Source organism: Lissotriton vulgaris, chromosome 1_1, assembly GCF_964263255.1.
Source record: "Lissotriton vulgaris chromosome 1_1, aLisVul1.2, whole genome shotgun sequence".
NCBI lineage: Eukaryota > Metazoa > Chordata > Amphibia > Caudata > Salamandridae > Lissotriton > Lissotriton vulgaris.
The window spans coordinates 1,406,869,025-1,406,895,280 of NC_141685.1; the positions used below are offsets into that span (position 1 = coordinate 1,406,869,025).

Here is a 26,256-nt window from a genome sequence, read left to right on the forward strand (position 1 = left end):
CGGCCCCGTTCCGGGCGGGGCGCCCCGCTGCCCTCCGGCTCAGATTCTCGCTGCCTCCGGTCTGCAAACTAGGGCCTCCGCTGGTGTCGTCGCGCCTGTTCTCAGGATGATTGCGGGGATCGGGCGCGGAGCTCTGAGCTCACGCCGCCATTCTCTTCGGCACCCAAGCCATTCCCCCTTCATGCCCTTATATAGGTATAAAATATTGTATCCTTATATAGGCATAAAAATCATAACCATATTAAGACATAGCTCAAGTAGTCCTAATACGGCTTGGCTACTTCCACTAGTTCCGAAATTCTACAACGATTTCTTGGGAAAACCTGCATTCAGCAGTCAGGGACTTCCCCCTGCATGAAATTTAATTTATCCAAGAACTCATGGAGTTTTCAGAGAATTAAGTCTTTAATTACGTTATTATGTCCAATCTTACGTCAAACTCGGCACCTTCAAGGTATAAATATGCCCACACTTGTCCTAACAAACACTCGGTGGTTTCGAGCAGTTCAACTATCTACTTGCCCGACGTGCCCTACTGCAGCAAGTGCCGAAGGAAGCCGACCCTCCAGCTGACGCACTGAGAGACGCTGTACTTTCTCCAGCCGAGAAATCCAGCTCCGCTGTTTCCAGGCTACTCTTGCGGGTTGCTGGGAAATCGAGTCCTGAGAGAGAGATACCAGACCTCCTACATTCTAAAACCAAGGTACGGAGCTGATTAAACCCTAAGAGAATTCTTGGATTAGATTCTTGGCAAAAAATACTAAAACTAGGCTACACCTTCCTTACTTCTTCCCTTGTACTAGACCTAGGTTAGGTACACCGGGGTAGGCGTATTTTAGAAGCACCAGTTGAGTACTTTTAGTCATTATTTATCACTGTATGTATTTTATGCATTTTAGGTATTTTATGGCTTAGAAACCATATCATGCTTTTACAATATTATTTTATAATACTCTTCATACTGTACGCTTTGTACTTTACCGCAAGTATTACGATTGCAGCAGTTCATTTCTTATGCTTGAGAAAGAAGACTGTTCAATAAATATATTTTATTGAAAACGCCCGTCTCTCTATTTCTCTGCACTTCTGGTGAAACGAAGCATGCACAATTGACTAGGTGAAATAGCTATCTATTGTTTCCGCACCTCTAGAGATATATTTCTTATTCTTGGGAAACAAAGTTGTCATGTTTTAAGCGGTTGTCAGAAACTAATCTCATTCCGGAAAGTTTCTAGTGACCTCTGAGCTAGCTGGCACACACACAATTAAGTCTAGTATATTCAGTAGAGACCTAGTCGACTTCAGTCCTACGTCTAAACTACAGGATATACTATTCCAGTGCACAGAGCCTATTGGGAATATAGGAACTACACTACACCTCCAATTGTTCCCGTTTCTCCTTCCTATCCTGGTTCTGCTTAGACGCTATTGCCAGGAATTGACCCCTGAAGACCGCTTTCAGAGTATCCCACAGCCAGTGAGCAGGGGTAAGAAGGACATTGTTAGTGTCCCAAAAAGTTTGCATGGCCCTTTGCATACCTAAGCAGTTTGTGATTAAGCCTCCACACCCTCTGTCTATGATGGTCTCCCTCCAACTGCCAAGTGAGAGTGATAGGGGAAGGATATGAGAGGGATGCCATGCCTTTGGCGGTGTCTAGTATCCCTACGGTAACACGCGGGTTGTCAGAAAGAAATCCAAATGGGCGTAGGTCTGGTGTGCCGCTGAAAAGAACATGTAGGGCCGGGTGATAGGGTTGTGCTGTCGACAGCCGTCCACCAACCCTACCTCTGCCAGTCCCTCATGCCTCTTTTTACAATGTTGATGCTTATGAGCGATTTCACAAACTGGAGTATAGGTACAATAAGAGCATAAGAGGTTTCACTTAACTTGCCTGTTTCATTGTGAGCTTTCTGTAGGACTGCGCGACTCTATTTACAGTGGGGGTGGGGGAGGTGTTCTTTGTTCCTGATTTAAATGTTAAGAATAGATCAAAGTTTCTAAGGTATATAATAAAATGGTGGAATAGGGGGAGGATATTGATTATTCACGTTTTTCTTTAAAAAAAACAAACTAGGTATTTGGGTGAGCTTTAATTTTGACATTGCTCCTATTTCCTGGCTAGCAGCGAGACGAAGCATGGCTTCTTGCATTGCTGATTTTGTTTGCTTTTTAATGAAAGAAGTGTTATTTGTTGTGAAGATGTGTCCTTCTTTTTTCTTATGTTGACCATCGCTAGGATCTGGATAAGACACAGGATGAACATCAGGCTAGCACTAGTGGACTGAAGCGCAGTTTCATGAAGTCTTCACGTGAGCAACGCCCACTCGAATGGGTAAAACGTCGCATTGCACCGCTGTTTGTTCAAGCACCAGGGGTATGTCAACACCCAGCTTTCAACAGGCACTGTGTAAAAGTATTGATAGATTACAAAATATCTTAGCATCCTAATATTTGAATGTTGGAGTAAAGAGGGGTGTGGTGGAAGTATGTTATTGTTTTTCTAACAATCTTTTTTTTAATACTGAAATCCCATTAATAGTGTGTTAACTAAAACTGACCAAGGTATTAAAATGATTACCTATTGTGATTGTTAAAACTAACTAACTGAAAACAAATGTTTTCGAAACTGCTTTGTCTTTAACAGCTGTATATTGTTTCAAACTTGAGTTTCATTTATTACTGGTGTATTTTAATATCTTGTAAACTAGTGCATTCGGTTAACAATATCACCTGACCCAAATCTCGGTTTATTAGTTAGCGCATTGAATGATTTGTGCAAAAGCTCTTTAAGCGCAATTGGCTAATCATGAGGTTTGGCTTTGGTATGACGGGTTGATAACAGGATGTAACCATTCTTCATCATTGTCTGCCCAATACATTTATATGCACGTTAGAAGAGTCATATGTATCTTCTCAGCAACAATCCTAGAAGAATGTTGGCCTGAATGAGTGCTTGGCGGAAGGGTTGGTTCATCATAACGTGACCGATATACAGTCCGCTGTATTAGAAATGCAGTAGGATACGATGCACTTGTGTTAAGGCAGACATGTAATCTTTCACATTTGTGATGGAATGATTCATCAGCCAAACCCTAGATCTGGGCCAGTGACCTGTTTGAACTTTATCAAGACCAAAAGAGATAAGAAAAGATCTATTGACTTCCTGCCCAGGGCATTATCTTCGATTCCAATTTTACTACATATCAGAGGATTTCTATACACTATTGCCTCATTTCTACTTTATATCAGGTTTAATATTATTATATTTAATTACATCTTTTTCTAAATTTGTTTTAGGCTCCGTTTTGGAGGCTTTTTAGGTCTCGGCTAGCGTAGGCTGCTCACATGCGCAGTCTCGCTGGCGAGATTTTATGTCTCTTAGTAGCGAGGGTAAACCCCGCCCCTCTTCTCCATTGGCTGGCTTCCTAAACGGCGGCCATCCATTGGAGAAGAGGGCTCAGTGTCGTTATTCTCTCGCTGTAAGCCCTGTCCTTTTCGGATTGAGTGGCGTGTTTTTTTCGTTTCTTTCTCTCCTCTTTCTATTGGCTGGAATGTAAACAACAAGTCTAAAACACGCCTGTTGTTTACATTCCAGCCAATGGAGAAGAGGGGAGAAAGAAAAACACGCCCCCCAGTCTGAAAAGGACGGGGCTTAGAGATGGCGAGCGCTTGTTCTTAATTATATTAGCCGTGGCAGCAATCATGGTATTCTCATCCTACCGCATGTATTCAGGTCCTGGCCTGCCATTTATCTGCTTCCCACTGTCGGCGAGAGGTAAGGAGTCTCTGCGTCCTCCTCCTCTGGACCCCCTCTTCTCTACTCTCTGCTCTCCGATTCCAGTCCGAGAGCCGGCGCACGTTCCACTATGCCCCGCAGCTCTTCAATGCATTGCGGCGGCTACGCGTTCCGCCTCCTCCCCCTCACTTCCTGGTCGGCGCACGTTCCACTATGCCCCGCAGCTCTTCAATGCATCGCATATGCTTTCTGCCTCCTCCCCCTTAGTTTCTGGTCGGGTTTGTTGCTGTTCTCAGTCCCCACTCTCAAGCTCTGCTGGAGACCGAGGGGGACCCCGAAAGCTCACCCTCTGCTCCCCGCATACAGGAACAGGGGAAAGAGTCCCGGAGGTGCGAACTCAAAGCTCCTCACCAGGGACATGCCCTACGGGCATCGGCTGCTGAGGGTGAAGAGAAGGCAGCATGTCTGCAGTGACTGCAAAGGTAAAGGGGGTGGGCAGTGCACGGATACAGAAGGCTGCAGCAGGTACATTGGAAGGGTATGCTTACGGTGGTCGGGCAGGGAGGTATTGTTATACCACGCAAGGAGGGGTAGTGATATTAAATCAAATACATTTATACTGAAACGAGGAGTTGCATTCGGTAAACGCTCTGCATGTATGCAATGGGGTACAACTAGTGATGTGCTTGCTTTAATGAGTGTGCTACGATTATGTGTAGATATGTATAATCTGTTTTAAGCATCTCTGGTGCGCATCACAAAGTGTTGTGTGTCTACTCAGCTCTTTACAGTTAGTTCCGGTGTGCTCATTTATGTGCACATACTTTCTACTGTATAGTAATGTAAAAAATGCAGTTTGTTTGTACTTTTTCCTGCAAAATTACAATGTGTAAGCCAATGTACATGTATTCGGCTAGGTACATTCGGTACTGAGAAAATACATTTGTGCAATACTTGATGAACACTCATTAATCATAGAATAATGTACATTCGCTATAGTTTTGGTACTGCAGACGTCTAACACATTGCACATCTGATGAAATAAAGGTTATAGATTATAATGAGATTTCACTTATTTACAAAGTGTGTGCTAATCCTGTGCATTTATTTATCATGTGAAGCTTATGTACTTGATGCTGTACAAGTGTCATGTTTTCATTTTTCTACAGTTAGAAGGGTCTTATTTTACATAGTTCGTCGTATATTGTATTCTAAAGCTATATGGGTGCACTCAGAATTGCACAGTTATTGTTTATAAAGCATGCGTGTATTTAGTACCTTGGTTATGAGCTGTATAGTTAAGGATGTCTCCCCTCCCAGGTGTGTGTGGCTGTGAGTGCGTGTGTGTGGCTGTGTGTGTGTGTGTGTGTGGCTGTGTGTGTGTGTGTGTGGCTGTTTGTGTGTGTGTGGCTATGTGTGTGGCTGTGTTTGTGCATGTGGCTCTGTGTGTGTGTGGCTCTGTGTGTGTGTGGCTCTGTGTGTGTGTGGCTCTGTTTGTGTGTGGCTCTGAGTGTGTGTGGCTCTGTATGTGCGTGGGGCTCTGTATATGTGTGTGTGTGGCTTTGTATGTGTGTTTGGCTCTGTATGTGGCTGTGTGTGTGTGTAGCTGTGTGTGTGTGGCTGTGTGTGTGTGTGTGGCTCTGTGTGTGTGTGTGTGACTGTGTGTGTGTGTGTGTGTGGCTCTGTGTGTGTGTGTGTGTGTGGCTCTGTGTGTGTGTTGGGGTGAAAATGCAATAGGTCTCGCATTTGCGAGAGATGAAGCTATTGGCATTGTAAATGATAATGCCATTTATTTATCTGTTTTCAAAACCAACACATAAATAACAATGTTGCCATTTACAATGCCAATAGCTCTAACGTTTGCAAAGGCGAGACCGTTGCATTGTAAATGCTTGTTTCTCTTGCTGCTAACTCTTTGAGCTTAGTGCATTTATCGTCTTTTTTGAGTGCTCAATCGGTTTTCTTTAGTTCTTCCCTATGTTTTCCTTTAGCATTATGTTATGGTGGTTATCAGTTTTCTTTTAATGTAATTAGGGTGATACATGGGCCACGATCCAGCACTCTTACAAAATAAGTTCTGGATATTTACAAAGAGAGAATAATGGACCTAAGGTCATCCTAAAGCTTACTGCTGCAGGTGTGGCGCCACAGCCAGGGCGACTGACACTGGAATCTGGGGATCATGTTTCGATCCCCGGCACCGGCGGCAGAATAGCCCAGCACCATGTGACTCTGGGCAATTGCTTGCTTAATCTTCCTGACGGCCCTCAGCGCCTGGAGACCCTTAGGGGTGATTGTTCGCGCTTTACAAATGTGGATTGTAATTGTTGTTGTTGCTTTCCTGGGTAAAAGAACAACGCAATTCGTACTGTGAAAATATTAAATAAAGGTCTGCTCATATGTATACATACTAAGTAACAAATATGCATTAAGCCAAAGTGCTAAACTTAAAAGTATCACATCTATGGTTCATGGTTGTGACGAGGGGGACCCGGACTCGGGCCCTCCTGGTTTGCCTATTCATGTGTCCCCTCTCTTTACACAGCACACGGACTCCTGGAAGACCGAGGACGTGGTCAGACGCCATCCCATGCCGGATTCTGAGGACCCATGTTGCTCTAAGTGGGCGGACCCGGACCTGGGACCCGCCCTCTACAGATCGGTAAAACCCGGCCCTGAACCTGCACAGGTGTGTGTTACACCCGGAGGTGGAGGAGAGTGGCGTGAGGAGATCGAGGACGGAGCGGAGCGGAGAAGGAGCGAGGACGGAGCGGAGCGGAGTGGAGAAGGAGCGAGGACGGAGAGGACTGGAGGAAGATCGAGGACGGAGAGGAGTGGAGAAGGAGCGAGGACGGAGAGGACTGGAGGAGGAGCGAGGACGGAGCCGAGTGGAGAGAGACCGAGGAGCGGAGAGTGAAGGGGAGAGACCAGGCGGACCCAGGAGCCAAGAGTACCGGAGAAAGATCGGAGGAGGGGAGAGACTGCAGCGACACGCCAGGAGGCCAACGTGAAGGCGCATCGCCCGGCCACGCTTCCCGGGAAGTGTGGCTAGGACAGGTACGGTCTCGTTTCCTGGGTTGGGCAGGATGTAAGCAGGACAAGCCACCTTGACCCGGACTGTGCACGTAATCCCCACTGTTCCCCTCACTTCACCTCACGAATAGCGGGGTTTATAGAGTGCACGTGTGTTCCCTCACAACCCCCACCCTGTCTTAGTTGTTTCGGACAGCCCATTGATATTGGTCTCCGTTTTCTTTTTCTGTTTCTCTGCTGACATCTACCGGCCCGCGTGCAACGACGGCGGAAGCCCGGACTACACCTCCCAGAAGACATCGGGAGTTGAGAAGGCGGGGATTAGTACGAGAGGTTACGGAGGACGCTGCCAGTCCCCTTCCGTATTACCGAGTCCCTGTTCAAAGGAGAAAACTGTATAAAGCAATAAAACCAGCCCTCCCTATAACACCGTTGTCTGTGGATTTGTTTGGTAAACCACCCGAGTCCCCACAATGGTTTAAATCTTTTTATTCAATTTTTCAGAACAATAGCTGCCACCTACATCCAATGGCAAGTGAGTAAAACATTTTAGGAAAATATAGGGAGGAGTAAGAGGGTTCTAGCTGTAGAATAGAGAGAGTAAGGACGATGGAGTGTCAAGAAGCCAATTCTAGTTTAGTATTGGGGGAGTGGTGCATGTCTTTCCTGCAATCAAAACTACCACCATGTGTCTTGTCTATCGGTCTTCTGAGAGGTCCCTAGTGAGTCCAAGTACTCAGAGATACTTTGGACATGTAAGCTCATTAAATTCAGTTGACATGAACTTTAAGGTGGATCCCAAGGTTTTATCGAAGGTAGGGAACCGGTGTGCTAAGCTTGTGTTAACTTTTCCATTCTAAATTTTGTTAAGGAACGGCATGCGTGTGTGCAGATTTGTGGTTGTGTGACTCAGTGTCTTAAGGCCAAGTACTGCCAGTACGCTGTTTTAGATAGGCCATAGTTAGCAGCTTATTGGGAAAAGTCCATTATCCCCTCTACGTCGAAGATATCACCCACACTTTTACAGTTGGATTCCTGCCATTTCAAGTAATCCTGCGCCGTCTGAGCGGGGGGAAATTCTGGATGGCCTATCAAGGGGGCCAGGGGGGACGTAGGAGAAGATAGACCATGGTCTACCTGAACCCTACCCCATACATTAATTATGGCTCTCAGAACCGCTGAAATGTAAACCCCGACTGAGCGGTGCCGTCCAGGGAACCAGGGCACTCTTCACATATGCATTCCCACTATTGTGCGGTCAATGAATCACCAGTGCTTTTCCAACATTTGTTTAAACCATTCTATCATGTACCGAAGCTGAGCTGCTTGATAGTAGCGCTCTAAGTGTGCAGCCCACTGTCCGCCAGTTTCAGGTATGTTTGGGGGCATGCAATTTGGGCCTTCTTTCCACCCCAGATAAAGTCCACCAACAAGTGTTGCAATTTGGTCAGAATCTGGGGGTGTGGGTGGTGTAGCTGCAGGGTCTGCATTATGTACAGTATGCGGGGGAGTAGCATCATCTTTATTGCGGCCAGCTTGCCCAGCCAGGACAGAGTGACCCATCCCCAGTTTTGAAGCTCTGTCCGGATATTGGACAATAGTTCACCATAATTCTCGCGCGCCGTACGCTCAACGATAGAAAATATCTGTAAATCCAGATATAGAATACCTGCTGTAGCCCACGCAAAAGAGAACTCTGCCTTTAAGTGCTCTAATTCTGTGCGGGAAATAGTCAGGCTAGGAGCTTGCGTCTTTTGTATATTAATCTTAAAGCCAGAGACTATACTGAATCCTTTGAACTCCTGCCTGAAGGGAGGCAGGGAGGTGATTGGCTGAGTGATAAAGAGCATGACATTGTCGGCATAGAGAGAGATTTTATGTTCCCTATCCCCCATATGAATCCACATGATTGCGCCATGTTGGCAGATACGGTCTGCAGAGGGCTCCATATATAGAGCGAATAACTAGAGTGAGAAGGGGCACCCCTGTTGGGTACCTCTCAAGATATTAAAGAATCAAGAGCGTAGCCCATTCAAGCTAATTTTTGCCTCTGGTGCAGTTTACCCACCACAAAAAACGTACCCCCATGCCAAACCTTGCCATGGTCAGTCGCAAATAAGGCCACTGGACCCGCTCAGAGGTCTTCTCGGCGTCCTCTGATAGAAGCAGAGCTGACTTCTGGGAGCGTTGGGTTTTGTTGAGAAGGTGACACAGTCAGCTGGTTCCATTGCTACAACTGCTTTCCGGTATGAATCTGGACTGGTCTTGATCCACCAGCCCCTGCATGTAGGGTGCCAAAACGAGCTGCTAATATTCTAGTGAAAATTTTCAGGTCAACATTCAACAGAGAGATGGGGCGATATGAGGCGCATTTCCTCAGGTCCTTGCCCCGCTTAGGCAGGACCACAACTATTGCGATGCGCATGGAGGGAGCAATGAATCCCTTATCGCTGAATGATTTGAAGAGTTGTATAAGCAGTGGAGCCAGAATGGCTGTGAACATTTGATAAAATTCGGAGGAAAACCCATCTTCCCCGGGCGCCTTACCCGACGCGAGTCCCTGAATCACGCGTAGCACTTCATCCGGTTAAACGTCTGCATCCATTTTATCCACCTCCACAGCCGGGACTAAGGCTACTGGTGCCTGGGACACATATGTTGCTGCTGCTCCCTCATCCAGAGGATCAGCGATATAGAGAGCAGAATACAATTCCTTAAATTCGAGAGCTATGAGATCGTCTGCGTGTATTTTCTCTCTGCAGAAGATCTCAATCTCTGCGATTCGGCTCTTATGTATGTAGGTTCGAATTTGATGTGCCAGAAGTTTCCCGGCCTTACTCCCCCTTCATTATAACGCTGTTTAGTGCATAAGAGTGAGTATTTGGCCCGGTGAAGGTCCAACGGTTTCAATTTTTTGCGGGCGTTCGTAAGTTGGGGGCGGATTTGGATGGCTCCTGTGCAGCAATGTACTGTTTCAAATTCTTTGACCTGACCCTCCACTTGTTCCCGTTTATCCGTCCTATCCTGGTTCAGCTTAGCCGCTATTGCCGGATATTGACCCCTGATGCGGCTTTCAGAGTATCCCACAGCCAGTGAGCAGGGATAAGAAGGACATTGTTAGTGTCCAAAAAAGTTTGCTTGGCCCTTTGCACCTCCTTGATATTTGCGTCATACGTACGCAGTTAGTGATTAAGTCTCCACACCCTCTGTCTATGATGGTCTCCCTCCAACTGCCAAGTGATAGGGGAAGGATCTGAGAGGGATGCCATGCCTTTGGCAGTGTCTAGCCTCGGCGGGTCTCGGGCTCAAAATTCCACGGACTCGACAATTCTCGCTCTGGTGCCTACTCAACTCACGGGGTCACACTCTGCAACTCTGGGCAATAGCTTGCTTAATCTCCACTACGGCCCCTCGCGGCGGGATGCCTGGCTTTCACCTTGTGGACAACCTGCCGTGGTTTCACACAGGGGAATACCAGGACGGGTTCCCTAAGCAAGCGCCGGGACGCTTACGGGCAGCTGTGCGCTTTACAAGTCCAGCACATTTACACATTTACATTTACATTTACATTTACATTTACATTACATTTACATTTACATTTAGTATCCCTACGGTAACACTCAGGGTTGTCAGAAAGAAAGCCAAATAGGCGTAGGTCTGGTGTGCCGCTGAAAAGAACATGTATGGCCAGGTGATAGGGCTGTGCTGTCGCCAGTCGTCCACCAACCTTACCTCTGCCAATCACTGTTTCATTGAAACCAAAAGTACCCCCGAGTGACCCAACCTCTGCATGGATCTGTCTAGTGCAGAGTCTTGTACTATGTTGTAGTCACCCCCTGCTATAAGGTTCTCATCTGGGGTTCCAGGATCGAACTCAGTGCCTCCCAGAGAAAAGTCTCCTGGCAGTCATTTGGGCCATATATAGATGCCAGTGTATAGGTGTGTCCCCCAATTGCCACCCTCAATGCCAGCAACCTCCTGGGTATTTCTACCTGTGTGTTCAGTTTCTTGCTAGGAAATTGCATTGCAAATAGGATTGCTACCCCTGCTTTCTTCCCTGACATAGAAGAGAAAAATTGGTGATCGAACCATTTTGACTGGAACCGTTTCCAGTCCGCACATTTTAGGTGAGTTTCCAGTAGGAAAATATATTGCAGCGAGGGTCCCTAAGTTGAGTCAGGAGTGTGCGCCGCTTGACTGGTGAATTAAGGCCTTGGGCATTGAGGCTCAATATCAAGATGCTAAGAGGAGCCATTGGTGTACCCCGGTAGTGAATGTGCCATAGGGGGGCCCCCCTCTCTCTAACAGCGAGTGACTATTTCTTCCTGTTGTCCCCCTAATGGAAGCAGCCACCTGCCTCCGATGGGTGAGGAAAGCTGTGGACCCATTCCAGCCTAGATGATGTCCCCACCCAGGCAATCCCATGAAGAAGGGGTAGTTCCCACACATGTCAGCAACGGCCCCCTGCTTATATTGCCCCCCCCCCCCGCCTGCCCAGCCGCATCTCCTAGTACACTGTGTAAATCTTCAAGCCGGGCCAATTGCATTATGCGGCCAGGGATCCCCTTATGTCCCCCACAGGATTGTAGCGAAGCGGGTAGTGTTCACGTATCTTGTCACGTCACAAGACTCCCTTAAACTCTCAATCTCTAGTTGGGAGAGGAATGTGTCGAAGAAGCGTAAGATACAGAAGAAGAATAAGAAATGAGTAAGGTAAGTGGGCAAGGGAAAGATAAAAAATGAGAGACCTGCCCACAGGTGGGCAAATGTAGCACCGTGGTGCAAGGGTCCATATGGCAGACGGCAGTGTGCTGCCATGTTCAAGTACATTTGGTATAGGGCGGGCTCCACCTTTGGTGGCCAATCACATGTGTCTTTGTGGTGTCCGCAGGTGACCAGCAGGTACAGGCAGTCTGACCATTCACCTTCGAGGGCCTAGTCATTCCTTCAAGTGCTCTCCCCTGCCATCTCTGTCTTGCAGCTGTTTAATGAGGGCGCCTCGCTCCTTTTGACTTTCCATTTATGAGAGTTGTGAGCTTGAATCCTTCCCTGCACGGTGTCTCCTTCTCGACACTGTGTCTCCTGGTGGTCGATCCTTTGTCCCTCCGGCCTCTCAGTTGATTCCCAGCACCGCGTGTGCTTCTTTCCAGGATCTCACTGCATGCGTTTCTTGGTTCCAGACAAAGAGCAATGTGAAGGGATGCCTCCATTTGTATTGGACTTCTTGCTCCCGTAGGAAGGTGGTGACTGGTAGCAGGGCTCTGTGTCTTTGGAGTGTGTGGGGGAGAGGTCATGGTATATGCCCACTTGTAGGCCTTCAAATTAGATACTCGCCTTGTCACGAGTAGCAGCTATGATGATTTCCTTTTGCCTATCGGAGTGGAGGAATGTGGGTATGTTTTGTGGATGGGCTGGGTTCGACGCCGGCCTGCCCACCCGATGCGGGGATCAAGGACAATTACCCCATCGCCCAATGCCTGGGCAACATGGTGAAACAGCCAGACCACAAAGTCCTTCAGTTTTCTGGCAACTGCACAAAGTGGAACTTCTTTGATGCGGATATTGGAGCGCAGTGACCTGCTTTCCAAGTCTTCTAATCACGGGTTTAAGTCCTCATTGCAGTCTTGCAACTACTACACCTCCCATGTATGGATGCTGAGCTCTACTTCCCTGCCTTCCTCGGACTTCTCCAGTACATCCACATGATCGCCCAGTTCGCTGATGTCAGCTCTGACCTGTTTTAGGTCAGTTGAGACCTCCTGTCTCAGCCCCGCAAAGTCCTCTCTCAGTGTGTTGAATAGGTGCTCTAGGAATTGGCGGGTGACTGGTTCCTACTTCTCCTGTTCGGCAGGTCTATGTCTCCCTCCCGAGTTTGTGGGGGTCAAATATGCAGCATATCCATCCGCTCTCTTGACCCCCAGCTTCTGTAGAAGGTCCATAATGTTTGTCTCCTTTCTGGAGCAGTTGACATCATTTTATGGAAGATATGGTAACCAGACGCAGTGGCCAAACTCCAGGTCCCAAAACAGCTGTTGCAGGTATACCGGGCACTGAGGTGCTTTGCACATCAGCACACACTGCTGTTTGGATTCACGTGATCCATGTCCTGGGCCCTGGTTTCGCTCTGCTGGCTTACAATCTCTTCCTGCCTCTTGTGACACTGTCTAGAGTCACCCCAGACGTTTGCTGCCTAGTTAGTAATGTGGGCCTTCTCCAGGGCCATGCTGCAGCACACAGCCAGTTGTATGGGTGGCTGTCCCAGACCGCACTCCTCTCCTGGGGGCGCCCTGGAGTCCACAACTTCTTTGCGTGGTCCAGGGAATACACCTGGGCGGTCCCCCTGTGATTGGGGCGGGCCCTCTCCCTCTATGCTGGCTCCTCACTCAAGACCTCTTCCTGCCTTCTGCCAACAGTCCGGGGTCACCACAGCCATTTGCGGCCTAGGTAGTAGTGTGGGCCTTCTTCAGGGCCATCTTGCAAGCCCTGCAAGTCGTCTGGGTGGTTACTCCAGGCCGCCCTCCACTCTCTGGGGGATGCCCCCAAATCCTCACTTCCCTCGCAGGCCCAAGGAGTACACCAAAGCAGTCTTTCTGTAGCTGGGGCTGGCCCGGTCTACCACCAGGGCCTCGCAACCCGCATAAAACCTCCTCTCGGACACTGCAGTTCCGACCTCCTACCAATGCCTGCCTACTATCCCGCTGCCTCACTGCTCTCTGCCGCTCGTAGGGGGTCACTGCAATTGCCACCCGCCCAGGGGGTATATTTCAGCAAGGCTTCAGGTAGACAGGGAGGCCCAGTCGACCCCCGAGGACCCGCCTCCAACGCTGCTCCTCCGCTCGCTCTGGATTTGCCACAACTCCAGCCACCCGCCAGCAGATGCCCGGTGTTTCCGTGGCCACACCTCACACTGCTGCTTGTCTGGGCCTCTGTTGCCACTTCTCCAGGGACTCCGACACACGTGGGAGACAGGGACTGCCACTCAGGAGGCCGCTTTGATCGCGCAGTGTATCTGTTAGCTGGGCGGGCGCCTCCAACCCCGCCAGGCAACCCTTCCTGTCTGTACCTCTGCCGCCTCTTCCACAGGCCACCAACAGCCCGAGTCAACCGCTGGAACCGCTATTTCTCAGCTCTATTTGGCAGAGCTCGCAAGATGTCTGCTGCTCGCCGCCATCTTGGCCATGCCCCCCACATCTATGGTTTAGACCCCATAATAGAGCAGGGCATGATGCTAACCTAATATCGGCCTAGATGCAGAGAAGGTTGATGTGCAGTCAAAAAATAAAAATGCTTTTCTACTGTTGCAGATGTATAAACCTCACTGTAAACTACTGCAAGTATTTAGGGAAAATGTGGATTATTGAGCTATGTTCATAAAGAATTTTAAAAAAATGCTCTTAATAGTGAGGACTAGTCAAAATATTGGGCAACCCAATATACCCTTGGAGGCTTGGGTGAAACTAGCAGCCAGGGCGACTGACGCCGGACTCTGGTGCTCACAGTTCGATTCCCCGGCACCAGCGGCAGGTCAGCCCAGCACCATGTGACTCTGGGCAATAGCTCGCGTAATCTTCCCGCTGGGACGCCTACGGGTAGCTGTGCGCTTTACAAATACTGGATTTATTTATTTAAAGTGTCAGGTAACCGTGCCTACAAGGGATTTTTTTTAAATGCAATTCAGTTTGAATTTTTAACACAGAATCATGAGAGCCCAAATCTGCGGCCTCAACTAAATAAATTATTTAAATTAATTGCAAAAATCTCAAAGAATTGAATCAAAATGAGCAAAACAAAACAGGAGGGTGTATACTTTTTCTATACAAATTTATGTGAATAAATAGTGTAACTTGGCGGTACAAAGCACAGTTCACATAAACAAAAATGACAGAATAATAGCTTTTACAGTGATTTTATCTCACAATAATTTTAGTAAAAACCTATTTCATATATTTTAACAAATGAAAATTATCATTGAACATATAACGATTAACTCCTCTATAACAACGGTAGTGAAAGTGGGCTATGTGAAATCAATAAAGAACACCCATAGCAGAAGGTCCCATTTAGCACCAAGGAAGCAACATCAGCTGTAAGTATCCCAGATTCGTCATGAATAAACATTCAAATCTGTTTATATCTATTTCAAAAATCTATTTTTTCTAAACATCAGCTGGCTTTTTTCAGGAAACACCCACATTTTGCTCTCCAAAAATAAATATTTCATTATGGGTAAGTAAGCTCATTTCTCCCAAACAAACGCTTTAATTTTCACGAAAAAATACTATTTCATTTACGAAGGGCTGGTTTACATTTTCATCCGGTAGCTGCCTGCACTTAAGCCACATGTGAACACATTCTGCCTTAGATGCACTCTTGCCCATGCATCACCATCAGATGTAGGGAATGTTTGTCATAATACAGGAATTTCCACCATTATGCCAGGGATAACCATGATTCTATCAAGGATAGATGTTGTATCCCCGGAATGGTGCACAAGTGTGCAGATCCACTGTTATGCCTGGTATTGTGGAGCCAATTCCTACAGTGTTTCTTGGATGGCTAGAATTAGAATGTACACAAACTAGATTACCTACAATATGCCTGAAAGTTCCACCATTGTGCCATGGTTTCCGTTACACCAGAGATGCGCTCCGTGATTCCATGTATGGCCAGCTTTATTCGTGAGGTGGGGGCCATCAGGTCAATAATGCTTACAATACACAAATAATAACAGTTATCATGCCAGGGCCACTATTGTGTGGAGATGGGCTCCATTATTCCAGAAATGATTGCGATATTCTAGAATGGCCAACATTATTTTGAGGATGGGCATCTGAAGAACCGGGTTTTTAGAACCCAGCGGCGCCAGGGGAAAACGCCCGATGTCTTCGAGTTCACCTGTCTTAGAGCACAGAGACACGGGACACTTCTAGATGACGTCAAAGATCAAATTTATTGGCTGCAACCAGGAACAGAAGTCTACGAAGCACAACACGGGTGGTTCGTTAGAGACGCAACACTTTCATTGAGCGGAGCATGGTCTTTTATGCCAAAATGTGTGCTTCAGGCAACATTCCAGGCTAGCATTGATTACATACGAACTGACCAATGAGCATGTGACATTTCAAACACATCGAATGATGACAATCCCATTTTTCATTTGTCCAGCCCACCAAAAATGACCAAGCACATTCCAAAATCCTGTTCGATCAGGCCGGACAAACCCCATCATAAAATCTTAACCCAAACCAATGATTATGTCGTAAAGCAAAGAGCAGAAACAGATTGGAAGCAAGATAGAGGGGTGGATGCAGTGTACCATAAACGTTGGCACGTCCTGCTCTTTGATCTTTATCTGACCAGCTGCTAACAAGGAACTAGCTCAGCGAGGTCAGCCTCGGGCAACGAAGTCAGTTTGGCCAGGTCATTCAGGAGTCAGCTAAGGTGTACGTGTCCCAAGGACTCGTTTGGCCCTAATCATCGAGGGCAACCACACAAAATGGCTGCCGTTCACAACATGGAACCCGAAGGTTCAAACGAAATACGTACTGTTCTCATTGATCGATGAATGCGAAAACACTCGTACATTCCGTATTCGTGATTTGCGGTCCGCTGACATAAAAATAGTCTATTTCCGACGACCTTTATTGAACGGGTTCGGAACACGGAACCATTGACCCTCAATCTACGGAACTACAGCCCCTCCTTTTGCCCTTACATAGGCAACAGACCCAAACCCATGTTAATCTGAATCTAGGTCTATCATCATCAGATCATCGATATGTTGCTGTAGCATCATCCTAGTACTTCGTAACTCTCTCTGGACAGGTCTCCTTGTACACGAAGTAGCACAAAGGCCCCATATAGCCGGAGCACACTGTACACAGAGACAGAACAGGAAAAGGATAGCTAAGATCATCCCAATGACCATCAGAACTTTCCATCCCCAAGTGGATATCAATCCCCAGAACCATCCCATCAATGACGAATCTCCTTTGTCTATATGGACAGAATCGGAGATCTTATGTAGTTTGGAAATGGCTTGAAAAACTAACGGAGTATTGTCTGGAATGAAAACACAGCAGCTCGATTGAATCAGTTTACATACTCCACCTCGGTCTGCTAGTATGACATCAAGAGCAACTCTATTCTGAAGAGTCATAAGTCTATCTGACTGGAGCAGTCAATCCTCCCTTTCGTTTCTTCCTCAGTTCTAAGGAAACAATCATGCTGTTCGTCATTATCTGTCTCAACTAAAATCGGCAACAACGTGGCTGGGTTCACCGTGTTGCATCTTTTTATATGTATATGACTTGCTAACAAGGTCAATTCGTAACCCGACAACCGAGCACTAGTTAAGTGCTGTGTCTTGGTACGATTCAACAAGGTATCCACTGCATGTGGAACCATCACAATCAGCTTATTGTCCATCACCAAACCAGCAGACTGTCGAATCGAAACAGCCGCTGCTGCTGTAGCTCTTAAACAACTCGGCAACACTCTAGCTACCGGATCCAAAGTCGACGAGAAATACGCACATGGACGTTGCCTATCGCCGAACTGTTGTGTCAAAACCGGCAATGCACATCCCTCTCTCTCGTGGACATAGTGTGAAGGGTTTACTGTAGTCGGGAGTACCCAACACCGGAGCCGAACACAATGCATCGCGTAATTCTGAAAAACTCTTCTGACATTCGTCAGTCCAAGGAATAGGATTTGGAGTATCTTTAACAGTAAGAGCTAACAAAGGTTTCGCAAGAAGCGAAAAATTTGGAATCCACTGTCTACAATATGACGTAATACCCAAGAAAGCACGCACTTCTCTCTGTGTCGTAGGTACACTCATTTTAAGAATAGCTGGAATTCTTTCTGGGGTCAGTTTCCTTCCCTCCTTCAATAAAAGGTGACCTAAATAGGTAACTTCTTGTCGACAATATTGCAATTTTGATAGAGAAATCTTGTGATGAAAATCGGACAAGTGGCACAACAGCGACAAAGTAGCCTTTCTACAAATCTCTTCACGGTCAGCAGCAACTAATAAGTCATCGACGTACTGGATAAGAACTGCACCGTCTGGTAAAACCAGTAAATCAATTTGTGTCTTCAAAGCCTGACTATAGATCGATGGACTCTCGCAATAACCTTGGGGAGCGCGCTTAAAGCGGAAACTTTGTCCTCCTAAAGAGAATCCAAAGATATCCCTACTCTCCACAGCAATCGGGATGCTGAAGAAAGCATTCTTCAAGTCAATTACCGAAAACCAAGTGGCTGTAGCCGGGATCAAAGTAAACAAAGCAGTAATATCAGGTACAACGGGAAATTGGGGAACAACTATCTTGTTCACTTCACGAAGATCGATCACAAATCTATACACAGGAGGCTGTGAAGATTCAGTCCTCTTCAGAACAGGCAAAACTGGACTATTGCACACATTACCTCTTGTTTCCTCAATCACATCTTTCTCTATCAAATCATAGATGATCGCCTTAAGTGCCCTTTCGCCATCACTAGAAATGCGATATTGCGGGATGCGCGGTAACCTAGCATTTGTTTTCAACGTCACAACATATGGCGGAATCTCCAGGAGACCAACGTCATTAGGACCAGTAGCCCACAAAGAATCAGGGAGAGAAGACAATTCAGATGGAAGTTGATCCTTAGACAAATACATCAGAGAGATCACTCTCTTACCCAATGTAAGGTGTACTCCTGACGGAGAACAATATAACGTCGCATACAATCTCTTCAACAAATCCAATCCTAACAAGTTCTCACCACAACCTGTAGTCAAAATGAGGGGTGCTTAGAATTCACAAGGGCCAACAGAAAGAGACAATGGAGTAGAAATCGGGTTCGTAACCGGGGCGCCAGAAAAGCCTACCGAAACATTCTTCAAGCCAGACAAAGGTGCGCCAGAGAGTTTAGAGTGCATAATAGAACTCTTCGCAGCACCAGTATCTAACAGAAAAGGCTCTGACACACCAATGCAACCACTTCAACATATGGTCCACTCTGATCTACTGGAACTGAAACAACTCCCTCTCTTTGTCCATGGCTGTCCTAGCAATTATTACCATCCACTTCCTCACCCTCAACATAGTAATCGTCTGCATAGTACTGTGCTATCTTACCAGATGAACCCTGCTGCTGATCAAAACTATTCATTGAGGTCTGTGGAGGCAAAGAACGCATATTCTGTCCGCGACCTCTACCTCTAAACGCTTGTTGAACACTTCGGCCTCTCACACCAGAAGCACCATTCGTGCGCTGTAACAAAACCGGACAACTACTCTTGAAATGGCCCTCTTCTTTGCAATATGCACACTGATTAGGCCCATACTGAAAACGTTGTTGAGAAGACTCGTTCCTTTGCGAGTTTCTCGAATATTGCTGATTCTGCTGATAATCGCGTTGATTATTAGTACGAGGTGGATAAGCTTGTTGTAGAAGAACTTTAGTCTTCAATTCCTTAGTTTTCTTATCCGCTTTCTCTACATCATCTTTATGCCTATTTTCATAGTACTGGGCTGTAGCTAAAATCTGTGCTGACGAGGAAACAGCCCAAGCACTCTCTGAATCCTTCAGCTTATTGCATAACTCGGGAAGTAAATTATGTACGAATTTGGCGACTAACAATCTCTGACCACCCTCAGTAGCCATATCCTGGCCACTATGATCAACAAATGTCTCCTCAAACCGTGTGAAAAAATCAGACACTGTTTCATCTTTCTTCTGCTTACACGCAGACAACTTGTCCCGATTGACACGCACCTCGGGCATCAAAGTCTTCATATAGGTAATAATTCTTCCAGGGAGTTCAGTAATTAAATCCTCGGGCTTAGCGCCCCCTACCTGTCTATTATCAGCATCTCTAAGATGTGCCCATGTGTCTCCTAATTCTTGTGCATGATCTGCGTGACGAATCTTACCCCAAATAGGTTGTGGAACAACGTTCCCAAACAACATGTCTATGTGGAAAGTGAGCCCATATCACATTGTGGAAAGTGAGCCCATATCACTATCGATGCCCGGGCTGCTGGCGCAAGTCGCCTCTTAGTTCCCATTCTGATTATTTACCAAATAAAGAGACGGGCGCTGGAAGTAGGAATCACAAGAACAGAGTTTTATTTCTCATGAGGAGAGCCTGTCATTTCGGACACGAAACACAGTGTCTTTCGGGAGGTGCTCTAACAAGTGAGCTGAGACATCGTCTTTTATACCTTACAAAACACTTGGCATTACAATCACGACACTGTGAAACAAGGAAAAGACATCCCCATAATCCTCGTGTCAATCCTACCCCACATATGTTCACAATAAAGACCCTTGACCTGCTGATAAGGGGGGAGGGTAATCACGCAGCTGAGTGTTCCGCCAATTTTTAGGATGTGTGCGCCTGATCGTAGCCCAGGGGTTGGGGTGGCCAGGATCAATAGTGGGTCCTTTGAAGAGGAGTGACTCCATACAATAAGGGGCAGTAAACAGTATCTCCTGGCTTAGGCGATGACCTCGGACCTGTGTGGACAGTCAATCATGGAGGGAGGATTTACCAACAGAGGGGTCATTCATGAAAGGAAAGGCGGTGTTGGTCAGCAGGCGCGGCCGTGACTCCCAAGGACTGAGTTGCACAGAGAGAGAGAGATCTTATGACCCGTGCATGAGAGAGCGGGGGCAGTCAGGTACAGCTGGGGAGGGTTATGTCAGCTGAGGCGAAGGATACTTCTTCAAGAGGAAATGGGGGGTTTCGTGGGTCAAGCAGGAGGTTGCTTTTCAGAGCAGGGTCGCGCAGAGGGAGAGGGTTTTATGGTCTATGCATGTGAGAAGGGGGGGGGGGTGTTCAAAATAATCGCAGGAGGGAAGCCGGTGATTCTAATGAGCGGGCAAAAGGCCAGGGTGCCTAAAATGGCTGTCATGTACATATGGGCACGGGCTTTTTACTGGCGGAGTGATGCAGTTAATATTTTACGGTATTCATGGTGCTTACAGGGAGAGGAGTGGGAAAGGGCAAATGAACGCTGCTTATGTACATCAATTTGTCTAATTTTCCACAGTCGCCCCTTTTTACATAACAGAGTTCATTTTTCTAATTAATTGTGGTACATATAAACAGGCGTCGTTGAAGAACTAGCATTTGTCAATACTAACATTTGGCATGTAATCATGGACAGTTGATGGGATTGGCAGAATGCAGCACATAGGAAATTGCATTTGTACATTTCGAACGCACTACATAGCATAAATACCTCTGACTTTCTCAAAGTATGTGACCAATTAACATTCTGACCAAGTAGTTGAGGGCGGAATTCAGTTCAATACACAAGATCTCTTCGTCACAGTGTCTTTTTAGCAGTGAGCCATCACTGGTAGGCTCTAGTCCATGTCCTTTAGTTGGCGCTGTTGAGCACTGGCGGTGGAGCTATAGGTCCAGCTCGAATCTATCCTTACGCGTTGCAGGGTGCGGTCAGTCCTCTGCCGTTAGACCACAGTCCTGTTCCCTAACCAATCCTTTTAGTGGTGCCTCATGCTCGGCACCTATAGTTTCGTTGGAACCCCCTATTCCCACCTGAATGCTGATTTTCCTTTTGGCAAGAAGTCACATGGAAAAGAGGGTGTGTGGTTCAGATAGTCGATAGGAGAGAGAGCGGAGTGGGGTCATATTTCCTGGGACACACCAATGGGACCAAGGGAGCAAAGGATAACGAGCAGGCAGGCCCATCAATCGGGCCCAAAAAGGGGGACGGAGACTTCAGGCACACGTGGGTTAGCAGACGAAGGACTTCAGGGCAGCCCGTCATTTTTCATTTTCCACGTTTGAGATTGCTGTCTCGTCTCGCATCTTGTTGCTCTGCAGCTCCACCTTTGGTCGAGGTCGCATGTGTCTCAAGATCTGCAGCCAGGCTGTACGTCACGTCCGACCCTCCTCCTCCGGTGATCGTAAATCTTTGAATAGGTACAAAACAAGCTTTAGAGAACTGGCAGGAGAAGACATTTATGCATGTGAATTCTTCCCTCAATCCTACGCACTTGGGAGATACGCTCATCGGTCACAGTCAGAAGTCTATTACCAAGCAGTGCATATGTCGGCACTCCTGCTGAGTTCATGCCAAGTTTATTCATCGTCTATTTATAACACAAACGGAGAGAAATAAGACTCCCATCAACTGCGTATTTCATCAAATTCAACATTTCGGAACCTCCAGTGGAGACTTGCCTTTCAAACCCAAGCCTTTAACAGTCTAACATTTCCCTTCAAGGCTGGCTAACCTTTTCAAACAGGGCGGGGGCGCTATCATCGAGAGTCAGGGTAAAACAGGTTTTTCTCGATGGACGACAGTTACTCATGGTCATCATATTTATATCGGGGACAGCAGCTGGGGTCAATCAAGTGGGGCGGGGATGCTTCGGGCATTCGCGCTTGGGTGCAAAGAGGGTGGGGCAATCTGGGCATTGGGGGTCAATCTAGACGTTGACGTTCGTTTCTGATGAACTAAAAAAATAAGGTGCCATTGACATATAGTTCCCCTATAAAAGGCCAGATTGGGGGACCTTAGTCGTCTTGCCTGTCCTTTCCTTCTCAGCCAATTCGAGTTCATTCATTTTGCAGAAAGGAGAGGTAGTAATATGGCAAGTTACAATCATTTTGGTTTCGGTCAATTTCGCTGAACACCTTCGCGTTCAATAAGTATCCAATCAGACTGGTGCCAACATGGCACAATTTTACCATAAAAAGGAAGATGGAACAGGGGGACTCTCGTAGAGAGTGAGAGTCGTCCGCAATCTAAACGAGCCATTCGGTACACGTATGACATGGAGAGAGAGAGAGAGAGAGAGAGCTATAGAGATAGAGACAGATAGATAAAAAAGGGGGGGGGGGGAGAGAGACGTGTACGAAAATAGGTCATTTAGTGCGCTCACAACACAGAACAGCAGGGGTCAGGTAACGGAGAGACGCAAACAGAGGGAAGACATAAACCCCTACAGTATACACACACAAACTCAGACGAAGGAAGACAGTACATGTATTACATATATAAGACATTCACGACAAACAGGAAACGATTATTGGCCAACAAGATCTATTTTTTACATCCTGCGTATCTTTACTATCCTATTTACCTACGTGCTTAGCTCTTTTTACCTTTCCCTCCTTTTCCCTCTCGCTTGTTATTTCTGCGAGCGTTCTCAATTGCCAATACTTACACCTCGGTCAGCCGATCAGAAATTAACCTGGTCGGGCCATTTACCCATGGTTGGATCTTAAACCATTTTTCAGTTTCTTCCTTTGGTGGGAAGTTCTCCAGGCTGAGGCAACGGCAGGTATTGATCGGGAGAACAGTCGGACAGCTTGGTTATATCTATAAGAGTGTGAGAAGGAGGCGGTACATTTTGAACATCAGCAACATTTCTAACTTTCCAGACGGGTGGTGCTTTGGTAACCCTTACCCCATCACTTTTCTTTGTCCTTTCCCTATCTAGTCAAACGTCTAGTTACATTATCTAACGTGCTATTTCGAATCAATTTTCGTCATACAGTATCCGTCAAGTTTCTATGTCAGTCCATCCTCCCAGTCGCTACGTTCTAAGGAGGAACAGTCATGTCTAAGTCTACGACTTTTAAAGACTCATCAACATAAGTACTATGCTCAGATCCCCTTCCTCCCTTTTCGTCGGTCGTTCGATCATCGCTCTTTCATACTTCAGCCAGTGTTCCGACGCGACCTGCAGAAGGGAGGAGAAAGAAGGGGGTGGGGGCAGCATTCAAACCACATCAGCATGCAGTAGTCCGAAAATGTTTTTACCTACCACATACTCGACCTATCTCCACGTAGTGCATTTCTCTACGATCTCGGCGTTTAAGCCCAGAGGGACCAGTAGTGTCAGATAGATAATCATTGGTGTTCTGCGTATCTACATGAGTCACTTGGTCGTGACCCCTTTAGGTTGCGTGCAAGGGTGGCGGTCAGGTGGTATTTCTGTGGTGTCTTTTAAGGGCGTCTAAAACACTTTTTTTTCTGCTGCCTGTGGCATACAATGCAACAGCCTAAGTATTGGTCTTCTTAACCTTCGACCTTCATAAAGCTGCTTGCATTTTGCTCATATCGGAGACAGTAGAAACACATTTGAGACCCATTAATGCGATCACTACAGCTGTACTTTGCCTTTTCAAAAACCTTTAATTTTATAATAAATAGTGCGGCAAGTGCAATGAAATCGTATCGAAATTCATTGGGAGCAGGCATTATAAATGTCAAAAACGTTAAATTTTCAATGACCTTGGTGAGTTTAAAACTTAGCATTAATTCATCGTCCAAATATTCCACCAGTACTCTATTTCGTATAAATTCATTGCTTTCCAACACATAATTAGTACCCACCCTATACCAGTTCATTGTCTCGACACATAATCAATATCCATCCTATATCACTTCGTTTTTCCTAACACATAATCAATATCCAACTTATATCACTTCACTGATCAGACAACTACATACATATCTCAGAACATTAAGGCTTGAGCAATCAGGATACAACAAGGAGCTGAAAATTTCATTTTGGATCGGCGCCATTTTGGGCGAGGTCAGGCAGGTCCCAGTATAGTCCGATCGTCTCTACTGACTCGTAATAGGACCAGAACCTTCTGTTGGTAGTTCAAAAAGTTTTTCATAATAGGGCAACAGACTGGCGATACGAGCCATCAGTCAAAAAGTGGGGAGGGAAGCAACGATCTCTCCTACCGGGTCATACTGGCATCCCACCGGAACTGAACAAGTCTGTATCTTTGCAGGATTTTAGTCATTTCAAGATTGAGGTCGGCGACGGCAGGAGTGCGCCGATGTCGCGGTTCCCGGCGAGGGGGACGGGGGCGCCCATGTGGAGGGGTCGGGGCCCCCCGGCTCTCATAGAATCTTCAAAGTTGAGGAGAGAAGGTACAGGATGTGTGCCCGTCCCGGGCAAAGGACCGCTTTTTCATATGGACCCTCTTTAAGCAGGAGCGTTGGGGTGTCGCTGGAAGCCTCCACCTGGAGGGAGGTGGGGGAGGCTCGTTCGCGCCGCCTCCCCCTTCCAGCGACCCCGCGCCGTTCTCCGGCTCCAGCGCTTCGGTACAGCCATGCCAGGCAATGAAGATGGGGGGGGGTCGGTGGCTGAGGCAAGACATCCCCCCCTTTGACATGTGGCGGGCATACATGCAACTATCCAGGGGTGGCCGTGTGGTCGGACTACCTGTCACTCTCAGGCGTCGACATGTGGCGGGACTACCTGCAATTGTCCCGGGCCGAGTGCAGTTGCAGCCATGATTGCGCAAAGAAGCGGCGCCGTCCTTGCCTTGGCTTCGGCCTTCGATGAGAGTCGGATCAGGCAAGAGAGGGGGCGGGGGTCGGTGGCTGCGGCAAGACATCCCCCCCCCGTGGCCTGCAGGGCAGCAGAAGAGGGGAAAAGGAGAGACCATTACGATTTTCGGGCCGTCCGCCCCACAGCCTCCCCTTCCGACTGCGGCCAGCCGAGCCCTGCATGCATCGAGGCCTTGCCTTCCGGTTGGGCGTAACCGCGGACCTGTTGCACTTCGGGAGCTTCCGGAATGGGGGTAGGTACCTATTGCTTTGTATCTATTTCATGTGACCGTTATTTGGGCGTGGTGGGCAATGAGGCAGACATGTTTGGAGCAGGAGTAGGCAGCGGAACCTAGCTACCTCGTGGCTGTCTTGCTGTCAGACTTTTCGCCATTTTATATTTCTTATTACGAACTGTTTCTAATGTTTCTTATTTTTAGTGAAGTCGAAAGCTCATCAGGGGTTTACTGACTTAGCCCGATTTCTTTTTATTTTTCCTTCTTTTCCTTAGCGTGTTTCGAGCTAAAGTTTCTGTTAACAGGGTACGGTGATCACTTCATATTTTTATGCGTCCTTTTCATTAGGGGTACTTCTGGACGGATCAGATGAGTTACCTCCAATAAATGGTCCGGGATGGAACTAGATTATCAATCAAGGGGAACACATGTTCCTTCATTAGGGTATCATCCTGGACGGACCAGATGATGTACCTCCAATTACTAGAGTAGCCTCCTGGACGGACCAGATGGGCTACCTCCAATAAGTGGTCAATGAGTGGGGAGCATGTGTCCCTCCATTAGGGTAGCCTCCTGGGCGGACCAGGTGAGCTACCCCCAAATAATAGTCAATCAGTGGGGAGTGGGTAGGACTGACGAATCATAAAGGGGCATAACCTCCCTTTACTACTTGCAAAGACTAGACAGAATATTTCTATTCCACGTTGTTTGCAAACAGAAAATACCTCAAGCAAACAATTCCTGGAACAACAATGTCCAGTCAATCAATCAATCAGTGGGGAGAAAAACAGGCATGACGGATTACAACGGGGACAAACGTCTGCATTACCTGCCCTTCGCTATCTGTAAAGGAAGACAGAATATTTCTATTCATCTCTGTTTGTAGACAGGGAAGATCTCAAAGAGCAACAATCGATTATTAAT

The 26,256-nt window shown here is 47.1% G+C and overlaps 1 protein-coding gene across 1 annotated transcript in view; it reads left to right on the plus strand.

Annotated features, from left to right (window-relative positions):
* LOC147750600 (uncharacterized) overlaps positions 1 to 26,256 on the plus strand; it is a 146,936-nt gene that overhangs the window by 70,446 nt on the left and 50,234 nt on the right. Inside the window, exon 7 of the mRNA XM_086967146.1 lies at positions 2,238 to 2,375. Coding sequence (XP_086823272.1) covers positions 2,238 to 2,375 — 138 coding nt within the window. The remainder of the gene's footprint in view (positions 1 to 2,237; positions 2,376 to 26,256) is intronic.